Source organism: Eretmochelys imbricata, chromosome 11 (assembly GCF_965152235.1).
Source record: "Eretmochelys imbricata isolate rEreImb1 chromosome 11, rEreImb1.hap1, whole genome shotgun sequence".
Taxonomy (NCBI): domain Eukaryota; kingdom Metazoa; phylum Chordata; order Testudines; family Cheloniidae; genus Eretmochelys; species Eretmochelys imbricata.
The window spans coordinates 45,219,650-45,239,033 of NC_135582.1; the positions used below are offsets into that span (position 1 = coordinate 45,219,650).

Sequence of the window (19,384 nt, forward strand, 5' to 3'; positions counted from 1 at the left end):
TATAAAAAAAACTCAAGGGAACAAGCCTGAAATTGGAGAAACACTGGACCAGAAACTGAAAAACAGGAATGAATGACGAGACCAGGAGATCAGCGGAGGTGACAACCATGATGGAAGGGGAAGAACTTTCTAGTGCTCCGGAATGTGGTAACTTGGGCCACTACTAATTCTGTCTTGTCTGTTATTGTCTGGCATAAACATATGTTCAGACACTATAAGTGACAATAATTCTATCTAAAATTGTACAAATAAAGGAAAAAAATTGATTAAGCCTAAACTGACTTGTGACTCAGTTTCCCTATTTAAGCCCCAGTAGCTGTGATATTCATTTGGTGGGAGTATTTGCACTGTAAGGATTGCCTGTGTGTGGGCTTAGCTTATTTTTTATTGTTTATGGTATTTAATACAATTTCATCCCTTTCTTTTTCAGCCAGTTGTCTGACATCCTTTTTTATGTCTTGGGAATGGGAGTTATGCTTGCATATCTAGGGGAGAAGAAACTGGCAAATGAAAAGACTTTAATGACTATATGATGAGAAAAAAAAGAAAGAACAGGACAGGACAAACTTCAGGAGAAAAAGAAAAGGTTATTTTTCTTCATGATTTCATTTATGATGCTTTATACCTTTAGCTGGTGGAGCTTCTGGCTTTTTTGGTACAGCAACAGGTACTTTCTCTTCTGGGACAGCTTTCTTGGGCACCTCAGGCACTTTAAAGATATTCATTTATTTTAATTTAGGAATTTAGAAATTCCAAAGACATATGCAAACAATTAAGAATAGTAAAGAAACATAAGAAAGGGACATACATAACATGAATGATGCCAAATCCTGACGACAGTTTGACACACAGAATTTACAAATTACCAAATGATTACAATTTATGAATAAAGTCCTCGACAAAGAAGATTTTTTTTTTCTCAGCAAAACAAGACTCTTTATAAAAACTGCAATTTTATCAGTTAACATATACCTTTGGCTGGTGGAGGTTCTGGTTTTTTAGGCACAGCAAGGGGTTCTGGTTTTTTAGGCACAGCAATTTGCACTTTTTCTTCTGGGACATCTTTCTTAGACACCTCAGGCACTTTAAAGATATTAGGTGGTTTTAAGAATTTATAACATATAAGGAACAGAGATGCAACATAAAACAAAGAGACAAACTGGTAAAACAAGCAAGGAGCAATTAGAACCAACACAATGACTGAACATATTGAACATGAATTAAACCATGTGCATTAATAATTGTATTTTTCTGGAATTCATTCCTTTGTAAATTCCTTGAAGAGGTGATGTACCTTTGGCTGGTGGAGATTCCTCTTTTCTAGGAATAGCAGCAGAAACTTTTTCTTCTGGGGGAATTTCCTCATAAACCTCAGGTACTTTAAAGATATTAGTTTTCTTTTAGAAGTTTCATAATTACTTACAACATCTTAGAACAAAAAGACAACATGACAAACAACAAATGTAGGGCCCTATCTTGCAGTGGGATACACAAAGCTGCTCTCTACTGCTTTGCAGAAGTAGGCCAATTGCCAGTAGGTTACCCCATGAAACAAAGTCTACTGTCTGGCTATACCAAAAGAAGGACAGGAGACACCTGATATGGATTTAATCAGGTTTTACTATACTGTACTATACTTTACTATATAGATTTCTGGGACTACCTGGCAGATAAAGGGAACAGTGCAGGTAAATCCACGTTTATTCCAAATAACTACCTGGGGCTTATTTTCCATCCAGGTCCCCCAGCCAACCCATGCCTTGCACCTTACCATCCACCCTCCCTTGTAGGAGGGTTAAGGTGGCCTATAAGAAAGAGGGCTTGGCTCCCTGCCATACCAATCATAGGAGTCCCCAACTCCCCTCCCCCTTTCTGATCCTTTATCCAGCACCTCCTTTTAAGTCCTTTACCAGGCCATTTATTTGGTTACTGGATGCCTTCCCTATGGAGTACCTGCACTGGACATCTGCCCCACACTTACAAAATAAGTGGTGACATATAGCCTACCACTTTTTCTCCTCACCAGAAAAGGTCCTCATTGACACCCGCTGTGGAAAAGGCAAAAAAACCTCCCTCCACCACAGCCAACATGGTGGTGAGGGAAAAAATCCTTCCCCCTCCCCCCAAAAAGGAGCTACTAGTGCAATGGCCACAGCAGGGTTTATATCAGACAGAACATTAATTACACCTTAAAATAGGTTAGAAAACAATAAATGAAGAGATTTTTCTGTCCTGGAAATTCCAGTCAAAGGTTCATGTACCTTTAAAAGGTGGAGCTTCTTCTCTGGGTGCAGCAATATGTACTTTCTTTTGGGGGACAGCTTTCTTTGGCATCTCAGGCACTTTAAAGATATTAGTTTGTTTAGGAATTTTAAAAATATCTATATAGAGAATTAAGAAACAAAATACACAGCTTTTATAAAATAACAAAAAGCTAATAGAACAAAAACCTAAATGAATGATATTAAACTATGAAGAATAGTGACTCAAATTTTCTGGAATTCACTGCTTTATAATTCCAATGAAGAGTTGATGTACCCTTAGCTGGCAGAGCTTCTCCTTTCCTTGGGACAACTCTAGGTACTTTTTCTTGGGGGACAGTTCTTTCAGGAACCTCAGGCACTTAAAGATATTAGTTTTCCTTTAGACAATTCAAAATTCTTACAAAATCCTTAGACAAAAGCCAAACACAAACTACAAACTATGAACAAAAACAATACTAACAAAACACAATATTATCCAAGGTTCCTAGCATTCTGTAATACTGGAATTTTATTGTTGCAGAATCATAGAACCATAGGACAGGAGGGGACCTCGAGAGGTCATCTAGTCCAGTCCTTTGCACTCATGGCAGGACTAAATATTATCTAGACCATCCCTGAGAGGTGTTTGTCTAACCTGCTCTTAAAAAACTCCAGTGATAGATTCCACAACCTCCCTAGGCAATTTATTCCAGTGCTTAATCACCCTGACAGTTAGGAAGTTTTTCCTAATGTCCAACCTAAACTGCCCTTGCTGCAATTTAAGCCAATTGCTTCTTGTCCTGTCCTCTGACATTAAGGGGAACAATTTTTCTCCCTCCTCCTTGTCACAATCTTTTATGTACTTGAAAACTGTTATCATGTCTCCTCTCAGTCTTCTCTTCTCCAGACTAAACAAACCCAGTTTTTTCAATCTTTCCTCATAGGTCATGTTTTCTAGACCTTTAATCATTTTTGTTGCTCTTCTCTGGACTTTCTCCAATTTATCCACATCCTTCCTGAAATGTGGTGCCCAGAACTGGACACAATACTCCAACTGAGGCCTAATCAGTGTGGAGTAGAGCAGAAGAATTACTTCTTGTGTTTTGCTTACAACACTCCTGCTAATACATACCAGAATGATGTTCACTTTTTTTTACAGCCGTGTTACATTGTTGACTCATATTTAGCTTGTCATGCTCTATAACCCCCAGATCCCTTTCCACAGTCCTCCTCCCTAGGCATTCATTTCCCATTTTGTATGTGTGCAACTGATTGTTCCTTCCTAAGTGGAGTACTTTGCATTTGTCCTTATTGAATTTCATCCTTTTTTTTTCCAGACCATCTCTCCAGTTTGTCCACATCATTTTGAATTATAGTCCTATCCTCCAAAGCACTTGGAACCCCTCCCAGCTTGGTATCATCCTCAAACTTTATAAGTGTACTTACTCTCTCTGCCATTATTCAAGTCATTGATGAAGGTATTGAATAGAGTCGGACCCAGCACAGATCCTAGGATACCACTCAATATGCCCTTCCAGCTTGATTGTGAATACTGATAACTACTCTCTAGGAACAGTTTTCCAAGCAGTTATGCACCCACTTTCAAATATGTTACGATTACAGAATTTGTTTTTTTAGGTCTGACCCTGTATTACTCATTCATACAAAGCATAAGGGTTTGCGGCAAAAATCAATTATACCAGAGAATGAACTTGTTGCAGTAGCTTGTGCCTCAGAATTGTATCACTATAGAGTCTACCTCTAAGCCAGTGCAGTAAACTGGGGCCTGGGATATCTCACACTGAACATTAAATCAACTTTAAAAGAGGCTAAAACAGAATATGGTGAAGATATCTTTTCTTTCATTAAAATTCCAGTCTGAGCTCATGTACCTGTAATTGGTGGAGCTTCTTCTTTAGGTATGGCAGCAGGTATTTTCTTTTGCTGAACAGCTTTCTTTGGCACTGCAGGCACTTTAAAGATATTAGTTTCTTTTAAGAATTTATAAAATACAAAATGTAAAGAACAGAAGGGCAATGGAAGACACAGATGGACAAGACAATCAAGGAGAAGTTAGAACGAACACATGAATTATTTGCATGAAACCTGATATGGATCATGAGGATGAGTAACAAATGTACTGGAGCTCTTTGCTTTATGAATTGCTTGAAGATGTGATATACCTTTAGTTGGTGGAACTTCCTGTTTTGTAGGAGCAACAGGAACTTTTTCTTCAGGGAGAATGTCTTCATAAACTTCAGGCTCTTTAAAGATATTAGTTCATTTTAGACATTTCAAAAATATTTGCAAAACAAAGATTAGAAAGACAATTTATAATGCAAACGTACAGACTTGTAAAGCAACATAATTCTCTGAACACATGCATAAATTAAGGAGACATCGTCAATTTAAATGGCACACTTCTATCTGAATTTTTTTTTTACCTACTGTTGCTGCAATACCAATTAAGATTACTAAAAAAAGAGTGTGTGAGTGTGTGTGAGTGTGTGTGTGTGTGTGTGTATAAGGTTATAGGGTATATATATATTCCTCTGCTTTTCCAGTTATTTTAGTTTTTATATTGGACAGCACTCTTGTATAGTCAATTTCACAGTTTCTCCTGTGTATTCAGTTATGCCCAATAAAGCACAGAGCACTACTCAAGACAGCATTTAAGCTGCACCTACTCAAGTCCCATCAAAGTTAAAAATTGCATAAATGCTTTCCTGAATCAGAACCTGAGCCTATTTCTTTGTGGGTCTTTCCCAGAAAGTAACATGGCAGAGAAGAAGATTTTAAAAATAGAAAAATATGATTGGAAACAAAACGGCATAGAGACTCAAGAGTGGTGATGGGGATGTATTGAAAATAATTGTAAATCATTTTTCTTTAAATTTAAATTTGACAATGTCCTTCTAATTATATTGAAAATAGACTGCACTATGAAGCTGATTGACTAATTCTCTGTATTTCATTGCTTTATAACTTTAGTGAAGAGTTGATGTACCTTCATATGGAGGAGCTTCCTCTTTTCTAGGAATAACAGTAGGTACTTTTTCTTCAGGGTCAACTCTTTCAGGAACCTCAGGCACTTTAAAGATATTAGCTTTCTTTTAAAACTCTCAAAATTATTTGCAAATAATTTTGAAATAAAAACCCAACATAAACAAAGACAACAAAGAATAACTAATAAAAAAAGTACTGCCAAAGTCTCCAGTACGCTGCAGTTCTGTAGGAACTGATATTATTCAATTACAGAATTAATACCACAGATTTAAATGACTTGAAGATTTTTAAAATATTTGCTTTCATTTTGTGCGGTCCCATATGGAATAGATTCCATTCACTCTTTTCCATTTGCCCTCCTTTCTTCCCAAGATACAAGGGACTACCTTGAATTATTTCACCTTGATATCTGTGGCACAACCAGTTTTAAATAAATATTGAAATGCCTTCTTTACAAATATTGTGTATAAGTTATTCTCTAACATTTTCAATTTAAACAAAATTCACTTATATATTTCTAGAACTAAAAAGTTGGGGGCCTAATATACTTCTAGCACTAAAAAGTTGGGGACCCCTTCCCCCTTAATTTTAAGAGAGTAAAGTTCAGTTACTTTCCAGTTCACTTGCGTCATGTAAGTGAAGTGTTTTGACTCAGAATTTCTTACTCCTCATTACAGAATCTAAGGTGCTGCAGGATACTAGGGACCTTGGCTATATCACAAAGAACATGAATTGCACTTTAAAGGATGTTAGTTAGGAGTGAGATAAAGATGAAGTCTTTCCATAAAATTCCAGTCAAAGGTTCCTCTACCTTTCATTGGTGGAACTTGTATTTCAGGAGTAGGAGTGGGTAGTTTTTCTTCAGGGACAGCTCTCTTGGGTACAGCAGGCACTTTAAAGACATTTTTTAACTTTTAGAACTTTTAAAGTTACTTAGAGGAAATCAGAAAAAAGAAGAACAAAACCCAGAAAGACACGCTTGTAAAACAAGCGAGAATTAAATGCTTCTTGCAGGACATTCATGCTAATGAAGATATGAGAGAACAATAGGTCTGTTAACTATAGTTTTCATGTACCTTTAGCTGGTGGAGGCTCCTTCCTTTTAGGAACGGCCACAGTTACTTTCTCTTCCTGTACAGCTCTCTCATGTACTTCAGGCACTTTAAAGATATAGCATTTTTTTAGGAATCTTACATATACAACTTCATAAATCATTACGAACAGAAAAGCAACGTGAGACACAGGATCATACTTAATTAGGACAAACAAAGAATCACTGAGACAAAGTATATTTCTGTCTTACGCAACAAACAATGGAAGATCAAAGACTTAAGTAAGAGTTCATTGTTCCCTAATGACAACAAAGAATAGATATACCTTTAACTGGGGGAGCCACTTCTTTTTTAGGAACAACGACAGGTACTTTTTCTTCTGGGACTGGTTTCTTACGCAGTGCAGGAACTTTAAAGACATTGCTTTCTTTTAGGAATTTTGAAATATTTATATTATTTAAGAATAAAGGTGACACAAGAAACCAAACATAAAACTTTAATTCAACAGAAAAATCATAGAAATTAAAAGAACATGAGCACAGAGCATCCTACATCACATTTATTAACTTGTGACCTGGCTGGCCATGCTTCTGCTTCCTGATTCTTGGTGTTCAATCTCCTTTCAATACACATGACCAACTCCTTATTGAATTAATTTCAAATTGGGATGGACATTTAAATAGTCCTTTTAGATAGATTATGAAATATTGCATGAACTAAGAAGTTGTACCTTCCTATTTATATGCAAGCAAAACTCCCATTCAACTTTAGGAGGCAAATCCTACACTCTTAGTTTTGGCCTCAATTTGGCCCCATTAAAGTTAATTGAGAGACTCTCAGTGACTTCAATGAAAGCTGGATTCAAGCCCTAAATCCTTATCCAAAAATGCCTCTCACTGACTTCAATAGGATAATTTGTATGAATAAAGACTAGCAGATTTGGCACAGAGGGTGTTTTGTACAAATACGGCCCTATAGTGAGAACAATATAGAGCTCTGGTCTACAGCAGAAAGTATGCTACCCTGCCAATGGCAGTACTATCCATGACCTTCTACTGTATTAGTAAAGCATGATATAGGGAACAGAATAGAAGTGAAATCCTGTTCCCATTGACTTCAATGGGGCCAGGTTTCCCCCCTAGAATTATAGCTATAGTTGAGAAAGATCATCACTGTTTCTGAAGATATGGGTAGAAACTGTTCATTCATTTGACATGAAGACGGGAGGGGAAAAAAGAGGCTTAACAGATTGGAGGTTATTCATCGGCAAGAAATAGCTGAGTGGACCCTTGTTTCAATAAATTCCCTACCATTTTCAATAGGTTATGTTTATAAATCTCAATAAATAAATAAAAGTAATTCCATTCCTTATATGTCATACAAAGATCCAGAGGAAAATTGCCTTTTGAGAAAGGAGATGCAGGGCTTTGTGTTTTAAAAGAAATATTGTTGATTTGGTATCTTAATCCTAATTGTTACTCAATTGGCAAATAAAAACTCCAGTCTTAATGGTCAAATAATAGGAAGGACCTTCATTACTGGAAGCTGGGATTCTGGGGAGATAGAGGGCTTCAGTTTTAAATGTATCCAGTAGCTGATGTACCTTTAGCTGGCGGAGCTTCTTTTTTAGGAACAGCAACAGGTACTTTTTCTTCTGGCACAGCTCTCTTAGGCACTTCAGGCACTTTAAAGACATTTTATTAGGGATTTTTTAAGTTACTTGCAAAGAAATAGGATCAATATAAGACATGAAGAGCAAAGATCACATATTTGTAGAACTTATCACACACACAAAGATAGACGAGAACAATTACTGTGCTCAAAGTTATATAAGCAACTGAAAGCTGAGGAAGATCCTTTTTCAGCAGGGTGGGGAATGATCATTGTCAAAGCACCATCTGCCTGGTATGGAGAATTTCAAATTATAATGATGGGAAGAAAGGTCCTAACTAAGTTTTAACTGCTCTGTTGTTGAAAATTATCGCGGGGCAAAATGTTTCTTAAAAGGAAATAATGCTGCCACCCATAATTATACTGGATGTAGACCATAGTTGAATTGCATCAGAAGGCTGCCATTTATGCAATGTGAAAATTGCTCTAGTTACAGTGAAACAAAGTTGTCTTTGCTTTTGAAGGCTCAGTGGGAGTCTTCTCATCCTACCCCCAAATAGGTTTTCTGAGGGAGGGGAAATGGTTCTCAAGTTGATTATCACCATCAATTACAGACGCAGAAAGGAGGACTGAAGACAGGAAAAACACAGACTTGAGCACTGAAAGGAGGACTGAGCATGAGGGGGAAACTTGACACACATAGTTAAGAATGAAAAAATCATGAGCTGGTGTACCTATAGCTGGTGTGACCTCATAAGCCTCCTCATAGATCTCTTCAGCCTTCTTAACCTCCTCATGCTTCTCATAGACCTCTTCAATCACCTGCACCTCCTCATATTTCTCATAGACCTCTTCAGGCTCTGGAACCTCCTCATACTCCTCAATCTCTTCAGGCTCCAGAACCTCCTCATACTCCTCAATCTCTTCAGGCTCCAGAACCTCCTCATAGATCTCTTCAGGCTCCGGAACCTCCTCATAGATTTCTTCAGGCTCTGGAACCTCCTCATACTCAATCTCTTCATGCTCTGGAACCTCAAACTCTTCTATAGCCTCATAGGTCTCATACTTCTCATACTCCTCATACTCATATTCATACTCCTTCACTGCAGGAACAGGGGGAGCAGCAGGAACAGGCACTCTCTCTTCCCGGGTGGGTTTCTTAGGTACCTCAGGAACTTGGAAGATAGTATTATTACTGTTACTACCTTTAAAGTATTGGAAATGACTTGTACAGAGTAAGACAAAAAGAGTCAACAGAAAACTACATCTTATAAATACAACAGCAAGAAGTTTTTATAAAAAGAAAGAGAGATTCTATGAAAAGTGATCACATTCCAAAATATTTTAGGAACAAGTAAGAGGAATAGATATTTTGAAGAAATTCAGTAAGGCATGTCTCTACCTTTGGCTGGAGGAACTTCCTTTGGTTTAGGAACAGCAGCTGGCACTTTTTCTTCAGGAACAGCTCTCTTACGTACCTCAGGGACTTTAAAGATATGGCTTTCTTTTAGGGATTTTAAATGGTTTAACAAAGCAATACAAATAAGAAAGCAATACAAAACACAGTCTCACGATTTTATAGTGCAACAATTAATCTTTGAGACAAGAATACACAGAAATTTGACAGAACAGTCAGAAAACGCTGGTGTTAGAAAGAATAAGATCAACTATTTTAACATATATGATAGCTGTCAAGAATGCATGTACCTTTCACAGCTGGGGGCTCCACTTTTTTAGGAGGAGCAACAGGTATCTTCTCTTCAGGAATAACTTTCTTAGACACCTTAGGCACTTTAAAGACATTATCTGGTTTTAGTATTTTTGTTACACAATATCAAAACCAACGTCCAAGTACATAAATTTACAGACAACAGAAATATAAACCCACAAACAAATATCAAAACACAGAAGTAACACAAGGCACATATATTAAAATGCTTTGTACTAAGAAGTTGAACAATTCACATTAATTAGTGTCAGTGTTCATATTTTCATTATTAAACTATTGTACCTTTAACTGTTGGAGGCTCAACCTTTTTAGGAACAGGTACTTTCTCTTCAGGGACAGGTTTCTTAGGCACTTCTTGCACTTTAAAAGACATTTGATTTTTAAAATTTCATTTTCAAGCAACATCAGAAAAAGAAAGAGGACATAAAATGCCAGGACACAGTGAAAGCAAGAACTGAACTAAAGAACATACTGTAAGTGTTTTTAAGCTGGAATCAGGTTACAAACAACAGACACTTTCTCTACAGGGACAGATTTTTCAGGCAACTCAAACACTTTGCAGATGTTATCTTATGTTAGCAATTTGAGAAATTGTATACATCAGAAACAGAAGGGCAACACAGACAAAAGAATACAAATGCACAGGACAAAATTATAACTGTATCTTGTAAGGCCTACTCCCAGTGAAGTCAATTTCAAAACTTCAGTGGATTCAGGCTCAGCCTCAGATTGGATGTTAGTGCGGTTATTGAAAATGTAAGGGAATAATAACACTGTTTATTCGCCTTGCAATTAATTCATGTACCTTTCGCTGGCGGAGGCTCCATTTTTTTAGGAATGTCTACAGATATTTTTTCTTCTGGGACAGGTTTCTTTGGCACCTCGGGCACTTTAAAGATATTATTTCATTTTAAGAATTTCATTTTCAAGCAACATCAGAAAGAAAAACACAACATAAAACACAAGGACACAAACTTGCACAACAATAACCACTGATATAAAGAATATTCTGTATGTGTATTTCATGGTAACGTTACAGTGGAATTGGGATGTAAGGATCAGCTTGGGCAACTTTCCCGCTGATGGTTATCTACGACACATCATTACCAATCAAACACTATTTGCAACACATATTCACATATTACAAAAAGGGAGTACATAGAAACCCCTTTGGCATCTTATTTTGCATACTAAGAGCTACCAGTGTGTTTGCTTTCTAGTTCAGTTGTAAACCACTCTGCTGAATGGGCATAAAGTTCAGCATCATCGGGTGCTGTCTGTACTCAGTTGCCTTCATTTCTGTTTCTACACAGTTAGGATTTGAGTTCTTGTTACCCAGTCAGATGTGTTTGTACCTTTTTCTGTAGTAGATTTAGCAGTGCATGCTGTGAGATATTAGAATATACTGCAGATCTCTCAGGCTAAGTATCGGAGATTCTTCAGGGCACAGATCATACCACATCCTTGCCCAAGGGAAAATCAAAGAGAATTCTACCAGACATTTTGTTTAAAAGACACTTTATGCCACACAAACACTATGTGCAGGACATTGCTGCTTTGATTAGCATACAAAAAGCCTCTTAGTTTTGTTCTTGGCAGATCATTATAATTGGAAACCAGTTAATCATTAAAGGTCTGATTCTGAGCCCATTGAAGTCAGTGCCAAAGCTCCCATTGATTTCAATGCTGCAGGATCAAGCCCTGTCTGAGCCATACTATTCCTTAATAATGAACACTGGGGTATGGAAATGAGGATCTAAATTGTGATCGCCACAACCAAATTCCACTGAAATGTCAACGTCCAAATGACAGAACACTCACTTCCATATACCCCAAAATGATGTACCTTTAGCTGGTGGAGCTTTCTTTACTTTAGGAACAGCAACAGGTACTTTCTCTTCTGGGACAGCTTTCTTGGGCACCTCAGGCACTTTAAAGATATTTTGTTTGAACAAATTTAATTTTTGTACAACATCAGAAACAGAAAACAGAAGATAGCAAACACTTAAAACAACACATAAGAAGGGAGTTACACAAATTTATCTGGGTGTGAAAGATTCAATGGAACAAAAAGCTGTATATTATACAAACCCATGCGCACACACATATATACACATGTAAACAGTAAGTGTATACACACACACACACACTTTGAATATGTATAATTACTCTCAATTTGAAGGTGATATACCTTTAGGTGGTGGAGGTTCTGGTTTTTTAGGTGCAGGGATGGGTTCTGTTTTTTTAGGCCCAGCAACAGGAACTTTCTCTTCGGGAACAGCTTTTTTCGGGACAGCAGGCACTTTAAGAAATATTATTTTGATTTATGAATAATTGTTATCCTTTCCACGGCTCCAAAATAGAAAGACAACTTAAAACATAAGGTACAAATGTGTAAAGCAAAAACCAGTTTTCTAAACGCTGCATTATAAGAAACATTCACAGTGTGGGGCTTGATCCTGAACCCAGTGAAATCAATGAGCGGTTTTGCTATTGAGTTCTTTTGGAACAGGATCAGACCCCCTTACTTGTAATGTTCCATATGTGAGCAAGCAATGACAGAATTGTGTGGATGCGTCGCAAACTGATGTACCTTTAGCTGGCGGAGCCTCCACTTTTTTAGGCACTGGAATGGGCACTTCCTCTTCTGGGACAGCTTTCTTGGGCACCTCAGGCACTTTAAAGATATTATTGTACGTTGAGAATTTCACTTTTGAACCATAAGATACAGAACAGTGACATGAAGCATAAGACCACAGAATAACAATTCGCAAGAACAGAAATATGTTTCTCCTCATGATGCCCTGAATGATGAAAAGGCGAGTGAAGGGTGAAAGATCAGGATGCACACATTGAATCACACACGGTTGTACCTTTGGCTGGTGGAGCTTCCTTTCTTTCGGGCACGAGAACAGGCACTTTTTCTTCTGGCACAGGTTTCTGTGGCACCTCTGGCACTTTAAAACATGATTTTGGTTGAGAATACCTCCCACATGCCATTCCAAACAGAAAAGCAAAAAGACATGCTCACAAAGATTTCAAATGAAGATATGCCTCCCGAAGAACAAGATAATAAATGTTTATATCAAACATACAACAAAAACACCCTAACACTCCTGGGCAAACACTTTTCAAATCACTTCATATCTTCATGAGCTTGGGAGATTAAATTCATAACTTTACTAGATACTAAAAATCATGGACTCAATAAAGACACTGGATTTATGGCTCATTATAACAATTTGTAACCCGCTAACCCTCCTTTGTCCTACAACTCCAGAGATGCTAATTGCTCATATCACCTTGAATGGTCTCCTCCAACATGTGTTAACTCCTTATGCTCAACTCCTTATGTTCTACCTTATATTTAGCTGTGACACACTGAGTACCTTTTCCAGACTTGAAGAAGAGTTCTGTGTAAGCAAAAAAGCTTGTCTCTTTCACCAACAGAAGTTGGTCAAATAAAGGATATTACCTCACCCACCCCATATCTCTAATATACGAGGACCAACATGGCTACAACTACGCAGCAAATATACAAGAAGTAGTAAAGTTAATTAAATATTAAACAAAGTTTGATAACTTCAGAGAAGAGGTGATGTACCTTTCACTGGAGGAGCTTCTTTTCTCTTGGGAACAGGTACTTTTTCCTCTGGGATAGGTCTCTTAGGCACCTCAGGCACTTTAAAAATACCATTTTTGTTTTAGGAATTTACTTACAAAACAACAGGAACATAAAGTACAAGAACTCAATTGTAATGCAAGAAAGTTATTCCACCACAAACAGGTAACACTCAACATCAATTTAATATTAAAAAGACAGGAAACAGCACAATAAAGGGATGTGTTTATTTGTAATGAGCCAAATCCTGCAGTTCTTACTCAGCCATTGATCTGGCAAGGCAAATTTATCTTAATGTCAATGTGGTTTTTCCTTATCCAAGTCTGAGTAAAGACCACATGGTCTGGCCCTTAAAACTAGGTTATTACAGCTGGTCAGAAATGGCGGTGGTAATGAGGAAATTTGGGGAAAAAATCAATTTTTGGTCAAAATTTAAAAAATTGATGAAAAATTTAGCGCCAATTACTATATCAAGTATCTTTCAGTTGTGATTCTTCTTTTCCTGGTACTAGTATTTTTTTCCTGAGACTACTTTCTTACACTTATTAGGCACTTAATACATTAAATTTAAGATGCTGAATGGCCAGATTTAGAATATATATTAAAGGTTCCATTCTTTTTTCAGAAATTTTGAGTATATTGCTAGTACTCTCTACATGACAAGAAAACATAGGATTTTATCAACTACCTTGCTCACAAACTGGAACTCTTAGCTAATTAGAAGCATCTACAAATTTAATGGTGAACAGCAGAATGTACCAAGACCATTTTCTTCAATGACAAAGGATAAAATTCTGGCGCTATTGAAGGTCAGTGACAGTTTTCTCTTTGGAGCAAAGATTTCACCCAAAGAGTTTCTTTAAAAAAATTGTATTCAACAACCCTGAAACCTCAATACAAATTGAATGATGGGATACTTGGTAGACTGGAAGAAATCACTGACCACCTCCCTGGGTAGGGTAACTGGCCTTGTCATACATTGATTTTCACACATGCTTAACTTTAAGCAAGAGAATAATCCCATTGTCTTGGTCTAGATTAGGAAAAGAGGTCAAAATAACATGGAAGTTAACTCCAACATAACAATTTTTTCATGAGTAAAGGCAAGCAGCAACTTTTAGCTTCGTTTAGATGGTCAAGGTAGATATTAAGTAACCTCAGTCTCTTTTCCTAATCTAGACAAACCATATATTTATTTTCAGAGAGCATAGGCTGACCTAGTTTTCACAAGGAAAAAGGCATATTTGTAAAATGTGTTTACTAATGTGTTGAAATCCTTGTGTAGACAATTCAAAGTGTAGTTTTGATATGTATTAGCTGATCAAAATAAACCCTAAATTCACCTTTAGGGTGGAGCCACTATTGGTAAAATATAAAACAAGAATTTTGATAAGTCCTTAACTTCCTTTTGAAATTCGGATTTCTCCTAAATCACACAGGCAGTTCTGGATTTTACCCTTTGTCTTTGTGTTATGATGTGAGGTGTTGGACATAGAGTTGGATGGGGAAAGGTTTTTCCGTCCTATGAGAAATGTTGAGAGTTTGAAAAATTTCCCGTCCTCAAATTAGGGCAAAATGTTGAAATCTCAAAAATGTTGATGAACCAACCATTTTAAACAGATGGATTAAGTTGATTACAATGTTTAATGTCAATTTCAACCTTTTAAAATAAAATTTTTAGTATAAATTAACTAACATCTTTTAAAAAGTTGTTTCAAACCAAACATTGAAAATTTTTGTTTTGAAAGTGTCAAAACAGGACAGGTTGAAACTTTTTTTTTTAATATTAGGATTGGGAGATTAGTGGAAGCCTAACATTTCCTGTGAACGGTTTCAGAATCAACAAATAGGTATATTCTTACAATACAATGTTTTGTTGAGAAGTTATGACCTGATTACCCTGTCAGTGGAGATTAATATGTGAGGGTGATGGAGACTTCCAAGCATCCTCACCAACTGTTCTCCCTATGAAAATATTTAAACACTCTGAGAGATGGACTGGATAATCTAATCAGCCCTTTCCATTTCTGGCTTCTGTGATGTTAAAAAAATCCCAAAGATGATTTAGGATTTTCCAAAATGCCAAAGTGAAAGTCAATAGGATTTGTGTTCCTAAATCATTTAGGTGCTTTTCGCCACTTAGGCTACCCATCATCAGGATACAAATGCCTTTTCTTGTGATTGTGGAACTTGCACTAAGTCAACGGGAATTTAAAATATGGACTGATAACAAGATAAGGCCCCAAACCAGCATGAGATAAAACTGACTGGAACGTTCATTGCCTTATCTGATTACACAGACTCCTTATGCTGCCAATTGCTTATTTACAACATGGAACACTGATTATAGTTACAAAAAATTTTAATGAACAGTAAGCATTCAAACATGCAACACACTTTGAAACACACACCAATAATTAATTATCATAACAAAGGAAAAATAATGTACTGGAGTAATTAAAAGAAAATCATATTTGCAAAACAGAAGAGTTCTATTCTGATTTTATCCCAAAATTTCATTATACCTTTCACTGGTGGGGGAGCCTCTTCTTCATACTGGGGAACTTCCTCCTCCTCCTCCTCTTCCTCGTATTGAGGAACTTCCTCTTCATATTGGGTAACATCCTCCTCCTCATAGTGGGTGACTTCCTCTTCATAGTGGGTAACTTCCTCTTCCTCCTCATAGTGGGTGACCTCTTCTTCATAGTGGGTGACCTCTTCTTCTTCCTCTTCATACTGGGGAACTTCAACATATATTTTTTCTTTTTGGACAACTGTCTTACGTTCTTCAGGCACTTTGAAAAGATATCAATTTAAAGAATTTTAAAAGCCATCACAAAAATACTCATGAACAGAACTATAAAGCTATGAAGCATTGTAATGTAAGAGCTAAATCAAATCAAGAATGTTCAGTAAAAATACAAGGCAGAATTCACGGCACATTTACAACACTGACATGCAAAGAACATATGTTTTAATACTACAGAACTATACTACAGTATCTAATGCTATATCCAATGTACCTTTAGCTGGTGGCCTCTTCACTTTTTTAGTAATAGAAATCGGTAATTTTTCTTCTATGACTACTTTCTCAGGAACATCAGCCACTTTAACGATACAGAATATTTACATTTAAAAACTTCAAAAAACACAAACACTAGAGGCAAGAAGCACAAACACTAGAGGCAAGAAGAAAGATATATAAAAAAGGGTATCTAACATAAACATGGCTCACATATCGCCAAGGCAACTGTGCAGCCTGACAATGGAAACATTAAACCATAGTTTTATACAACAACAACAAAAAAGACATATCATGTCTCAACAAATACATATAAGCAGATGCTCTTTGCTGTACCCACTTCTGCCAACAGTGCATTTATACACATTCCAGGTCAGAGCTCTGGTACAAAATCCAATCAAATCCTGAGAAAATTCAGCCCCTATGTGACCTCAGTGACTGTCTCCTTCCATATGAGGAGAGCAGGGTCCTTCACACAAATATGCCTCTGTGGCTCTCTTTGAGCTTCTCCAGTAAAATCCAGCAAGAGCCCTCTGACAGCCGCTTGAAACAAAGAATTTGTACAGAACAGATAAACATTCCAACCTCATCGTCCTCGTGTAAGATGGGAGAGAGGGTACAAACAAGCCACTTGCACAGATGGAAGTAGACAGTGATCTTGTGCTTGCAGTAAGTTAGAAGTAACTCATGTCCACATGTAGAAAATGACAAGATTTTAACTGTAAAGACTCCAAAAAGCTTATTATGTAGATTATGTTCAGTTTTGCAGATTCATCCAGGAGAGAGTGCACACTTTGTTGGTGGAGTTTCTTCTCTTTTTGAAACAGTACTGGGTATTTTTTTTCTTCTGACTCTGAAATTGCTGGTTATTAGTGTGTGAAGTCATCCAGGAAAAACTACAGTGTGCCCTGGCATTTGGATGACCTTTTAGGATCTCTGAAATAGCAAAGAAGTTGGGAATTTTCTTCTTGGTAGATGGAATCTACTTGGCAGTAATAGGTCTAAGTATTTCTACCTACATTCTGCAAGGAACAACCTAATCTTTGCTTGTCGCAGCAATTTGCTGTGAGGGTCTAGTTCAAGCAAGTGGATGCTTTTTTTAGATGCCTGAAGCCACAGCCTGAGAAACTCCCACTCCTGGTAACAAGTGTTCTTTTTAGGGCTGTGTGAAATATGCCTAGTATCTTTGTAACTTTCTGGCAGGGCTGGTGCATAAATTTTCAGTGCCTCAAACTTTAATCTTAAGTGTCAGGTAAGTTCAGGTAAATTCAGGTAAGTCTGAACCCATAAACTCAAGATGAAATTGATTGAGCCTGGCAACTTTCATTGGTTTGATTACAAAACCAGCCACATTTGGCCCAAATGGTCCAGGCCAGGAGACTCTGCTGCCCAAGAAAGCTCTGTCCCACTTGCTGCACTTCTACTTGCCTTCTCGGGGAGGCCTGTAGACCTTGACCTCCTCTCCCTTTGGGGACAGCTGGCTCACTCTTCCTTCACAGGCTCTTCTCCGAACTGCAGGCTGGTCTTCTCCCCCATCCTGTTATTTGGGAGGCCAGCAAGGAGCCTCTCCTGCAGTTCTCCCCTTCTCACAGCTCCAAGTGCAGGTGTCCTGTCCATCCTACCAGTTATACTGCTGCACTGAGGCCAAGTCTCACTGCTGTGGCTCTACAAGCCTCTTAATTCACCCAGGGCTGAAACACCCAGAGTGCTCAACAATGGGGTTTCTCAAGAGCTTGGAGCACTCTGGGTTCTCTCAGCCCCAGAGTGAGTTCAAGTACTCACAGGGCAGCAGAGGAAGGGCCAGAGGAGCCTTTCCTGTATCACTACTTCCGGATGTGCTGGCTTCCCATAGGAGAGGCAGAAAGGAGGACAGACAGCACAGAAGAGGAAAGCACTTGCGTATTTAGTAGGGAGTTGGCCAGGAAGTTTCCCCTCAGAGGGCAGAGAAAGACAGGCAGCACACTGGTTGCATCCAAGAGAGGAGCTAATTAAATAACCGAGGCCACGTCTATGCTTACTGGGGATCGACACTGCTGCAATCGATGTAGTGGGGATTAATTTAGTGAATCTAGTGAAGACCCACTAAATTGACAGCAGAGTGCTCTCTGGTCGACTCCAGTACTCCAGCTCCCCGAGAAGAGTAAGGTAAGTCGACGGGAGAGCATCTCCTGTTGATGCAGTGTGGTGTAGACACCCGGGTAAGCTGACCTAAGTGATGTTGACTCCAGGTACATTATTGACATAGCTGGAGTAGCATAACTTAGGTCAAATTATCCTGGTAGTGTAGACATGGCCAAAGCTTCCCCCAGGAAAACAAAAGAAGTCAGGAATCTCAGGATGGAAGATTTAAGCCTCGTGAGAGCAGAGAAATTCAAAGGGCTTCACTTTCAGGAAAAACATTGGCCTGCCCCAGGTGTAATACAAACTTTTAATCTACACTCATCTTGAAATCCTGAGTTTTGCTTGCAAAACAAAATAGATTTTAAAAAATGGTGGCAAAACTAAAAGATTTCATTCAGGCCTGAAACTCTTTTAGTTTAGTTCATACCTGTGTATGAAACCTCCTCCTCCGTGTGAAGAGAGATGGACATTTCCTCTGACAAAGCCCAATGCTCTTCCACTGTTGGTACATTAAAGATAGAGTCTAGTTTTAGTATTGTTCCTCTGAAACAATATTTGGGGTAGAGGTTATACATTCCCTATCCACTCAATGTGGTTGTTACAGAAATATGACATTTTAATTGCTTTCCTGCCACCTCTGACACCAGATAAAATGGAGGGAAATGCACCCCTACAGCTGCCCCTGTATCCCTTAAGGTTCCTAGGATTTTGGTGGAATGTCAGAATTCAAGAGAAGTTACTGTGGCAATATAGTAGTCAGACTGGAGGACCAAGAGCCAGGCAATTATTTCTTTTATAATTTATTCTATGGATGTGGGTACCTTTTGCTGGTGGAGCTGCTTTTCTTTTTGGAACAGCAATGGACACTCTTTCTTCTGTGATAACTGTCTTTGGAACTTCTGGTACTTTAAAAATAATAATTGTAAGAATACTAAATTGCAAAATTCAGATGCTCTCTGTTAATTTATGCTCATGTTA

At 37.8% G+C, this 19,384-nt stretch overlaps 1 protein-coding gene across 1 annotated transcript in view; it reads right to left on the reverse strand.

Moving 5' to 3' along the window:
• The window catches only part of TTN (titin), a 307,220-nt gene that overhangs the window by 130,569 nt on the left and 157,267 nt on the right, over positions 1-19,384 (reverse strand). The window contains exons 133-158 of the mRNA XM_077830394.1: positions 19,228-19,311; positions 18,834-18,905; positions 16,287-16,370; positions 15,789-16,058; positions 13,246-13,323; positions 12,515-12,598; positions 12,235-12,318; positions 11,833-11,943; positions 11,488-11,571; positions 10,447-10,530; positions 9,924-10,001; positions 9,620-9,703; positions 9,315-9,398; positions 8,647-9,087; positions 7,905-7,985; positions 6,627-6,728; positions 6,326-6,409; positions 6,061-6,141; positions 5,251-5,334; positions 4,427-4,507; positions 4,136-4,234; positions 2,539-2,622; positions 2,262-2,381; positions 1,295-1,378; positions 973-1,083; positions 626-709 (exon numbers count right to left, since the gene is read on the reverse strand). Of these exons, the coding sequence (XP_077686520.1) occupies positions 626-709; positions 973-1,083; positions 1,295-1,378; positions 2,262-2,381; positions 2,539-2,622; positions 4,136-4,234; positions 4,427-4,507; positions 5,251-5,334; positions 6,061-6,141; positions 6,326-6,409; positions 6,627-6,728; positions 7,905-7,985; positions 8,647-9,087; positions 9,315-9,398; positions 9,620-9,703; positions 9,924-10,001; positions 10,447-10,530; positions 11,488-11,571; positions 11,833-11,943; positions 12,235-12,318; positions 12,515-12,598; positions 13,246-13,323; positions 15,789-16,058; positions 16,287-16,370; positions 18,834-18,905; positions 19,228-19,311 (2,817 nt within the window). The remainder of the gene's footprint in view (positions 1-625; positions 710-972; positions 1,084-1,294; positions 1,379-2,261; positions 2,382-2,538; positions 2,623-4,135; positions 4,235-4,426; positions 4,508-5,250; positions 5,335-6,060; positions 6,142-6,325; positions 6,410-6,626; positions 6,729-7,904; positions 7,986-8,646; positions 9,088-9,314; positions 9,399-9,619; positions 9,704-9,923; positions 10,002-10,446; positions 10,531-11,487; positions 11,572-11,832; positions 11,944-12,234; positions 12,319-12,514; positions 12,599-13,245; positions 13,324-15,788; positions 16,059-16,286; positions 16,371-18,833; positions 18,906-19,227; positions 19,312-19,384) is intronic.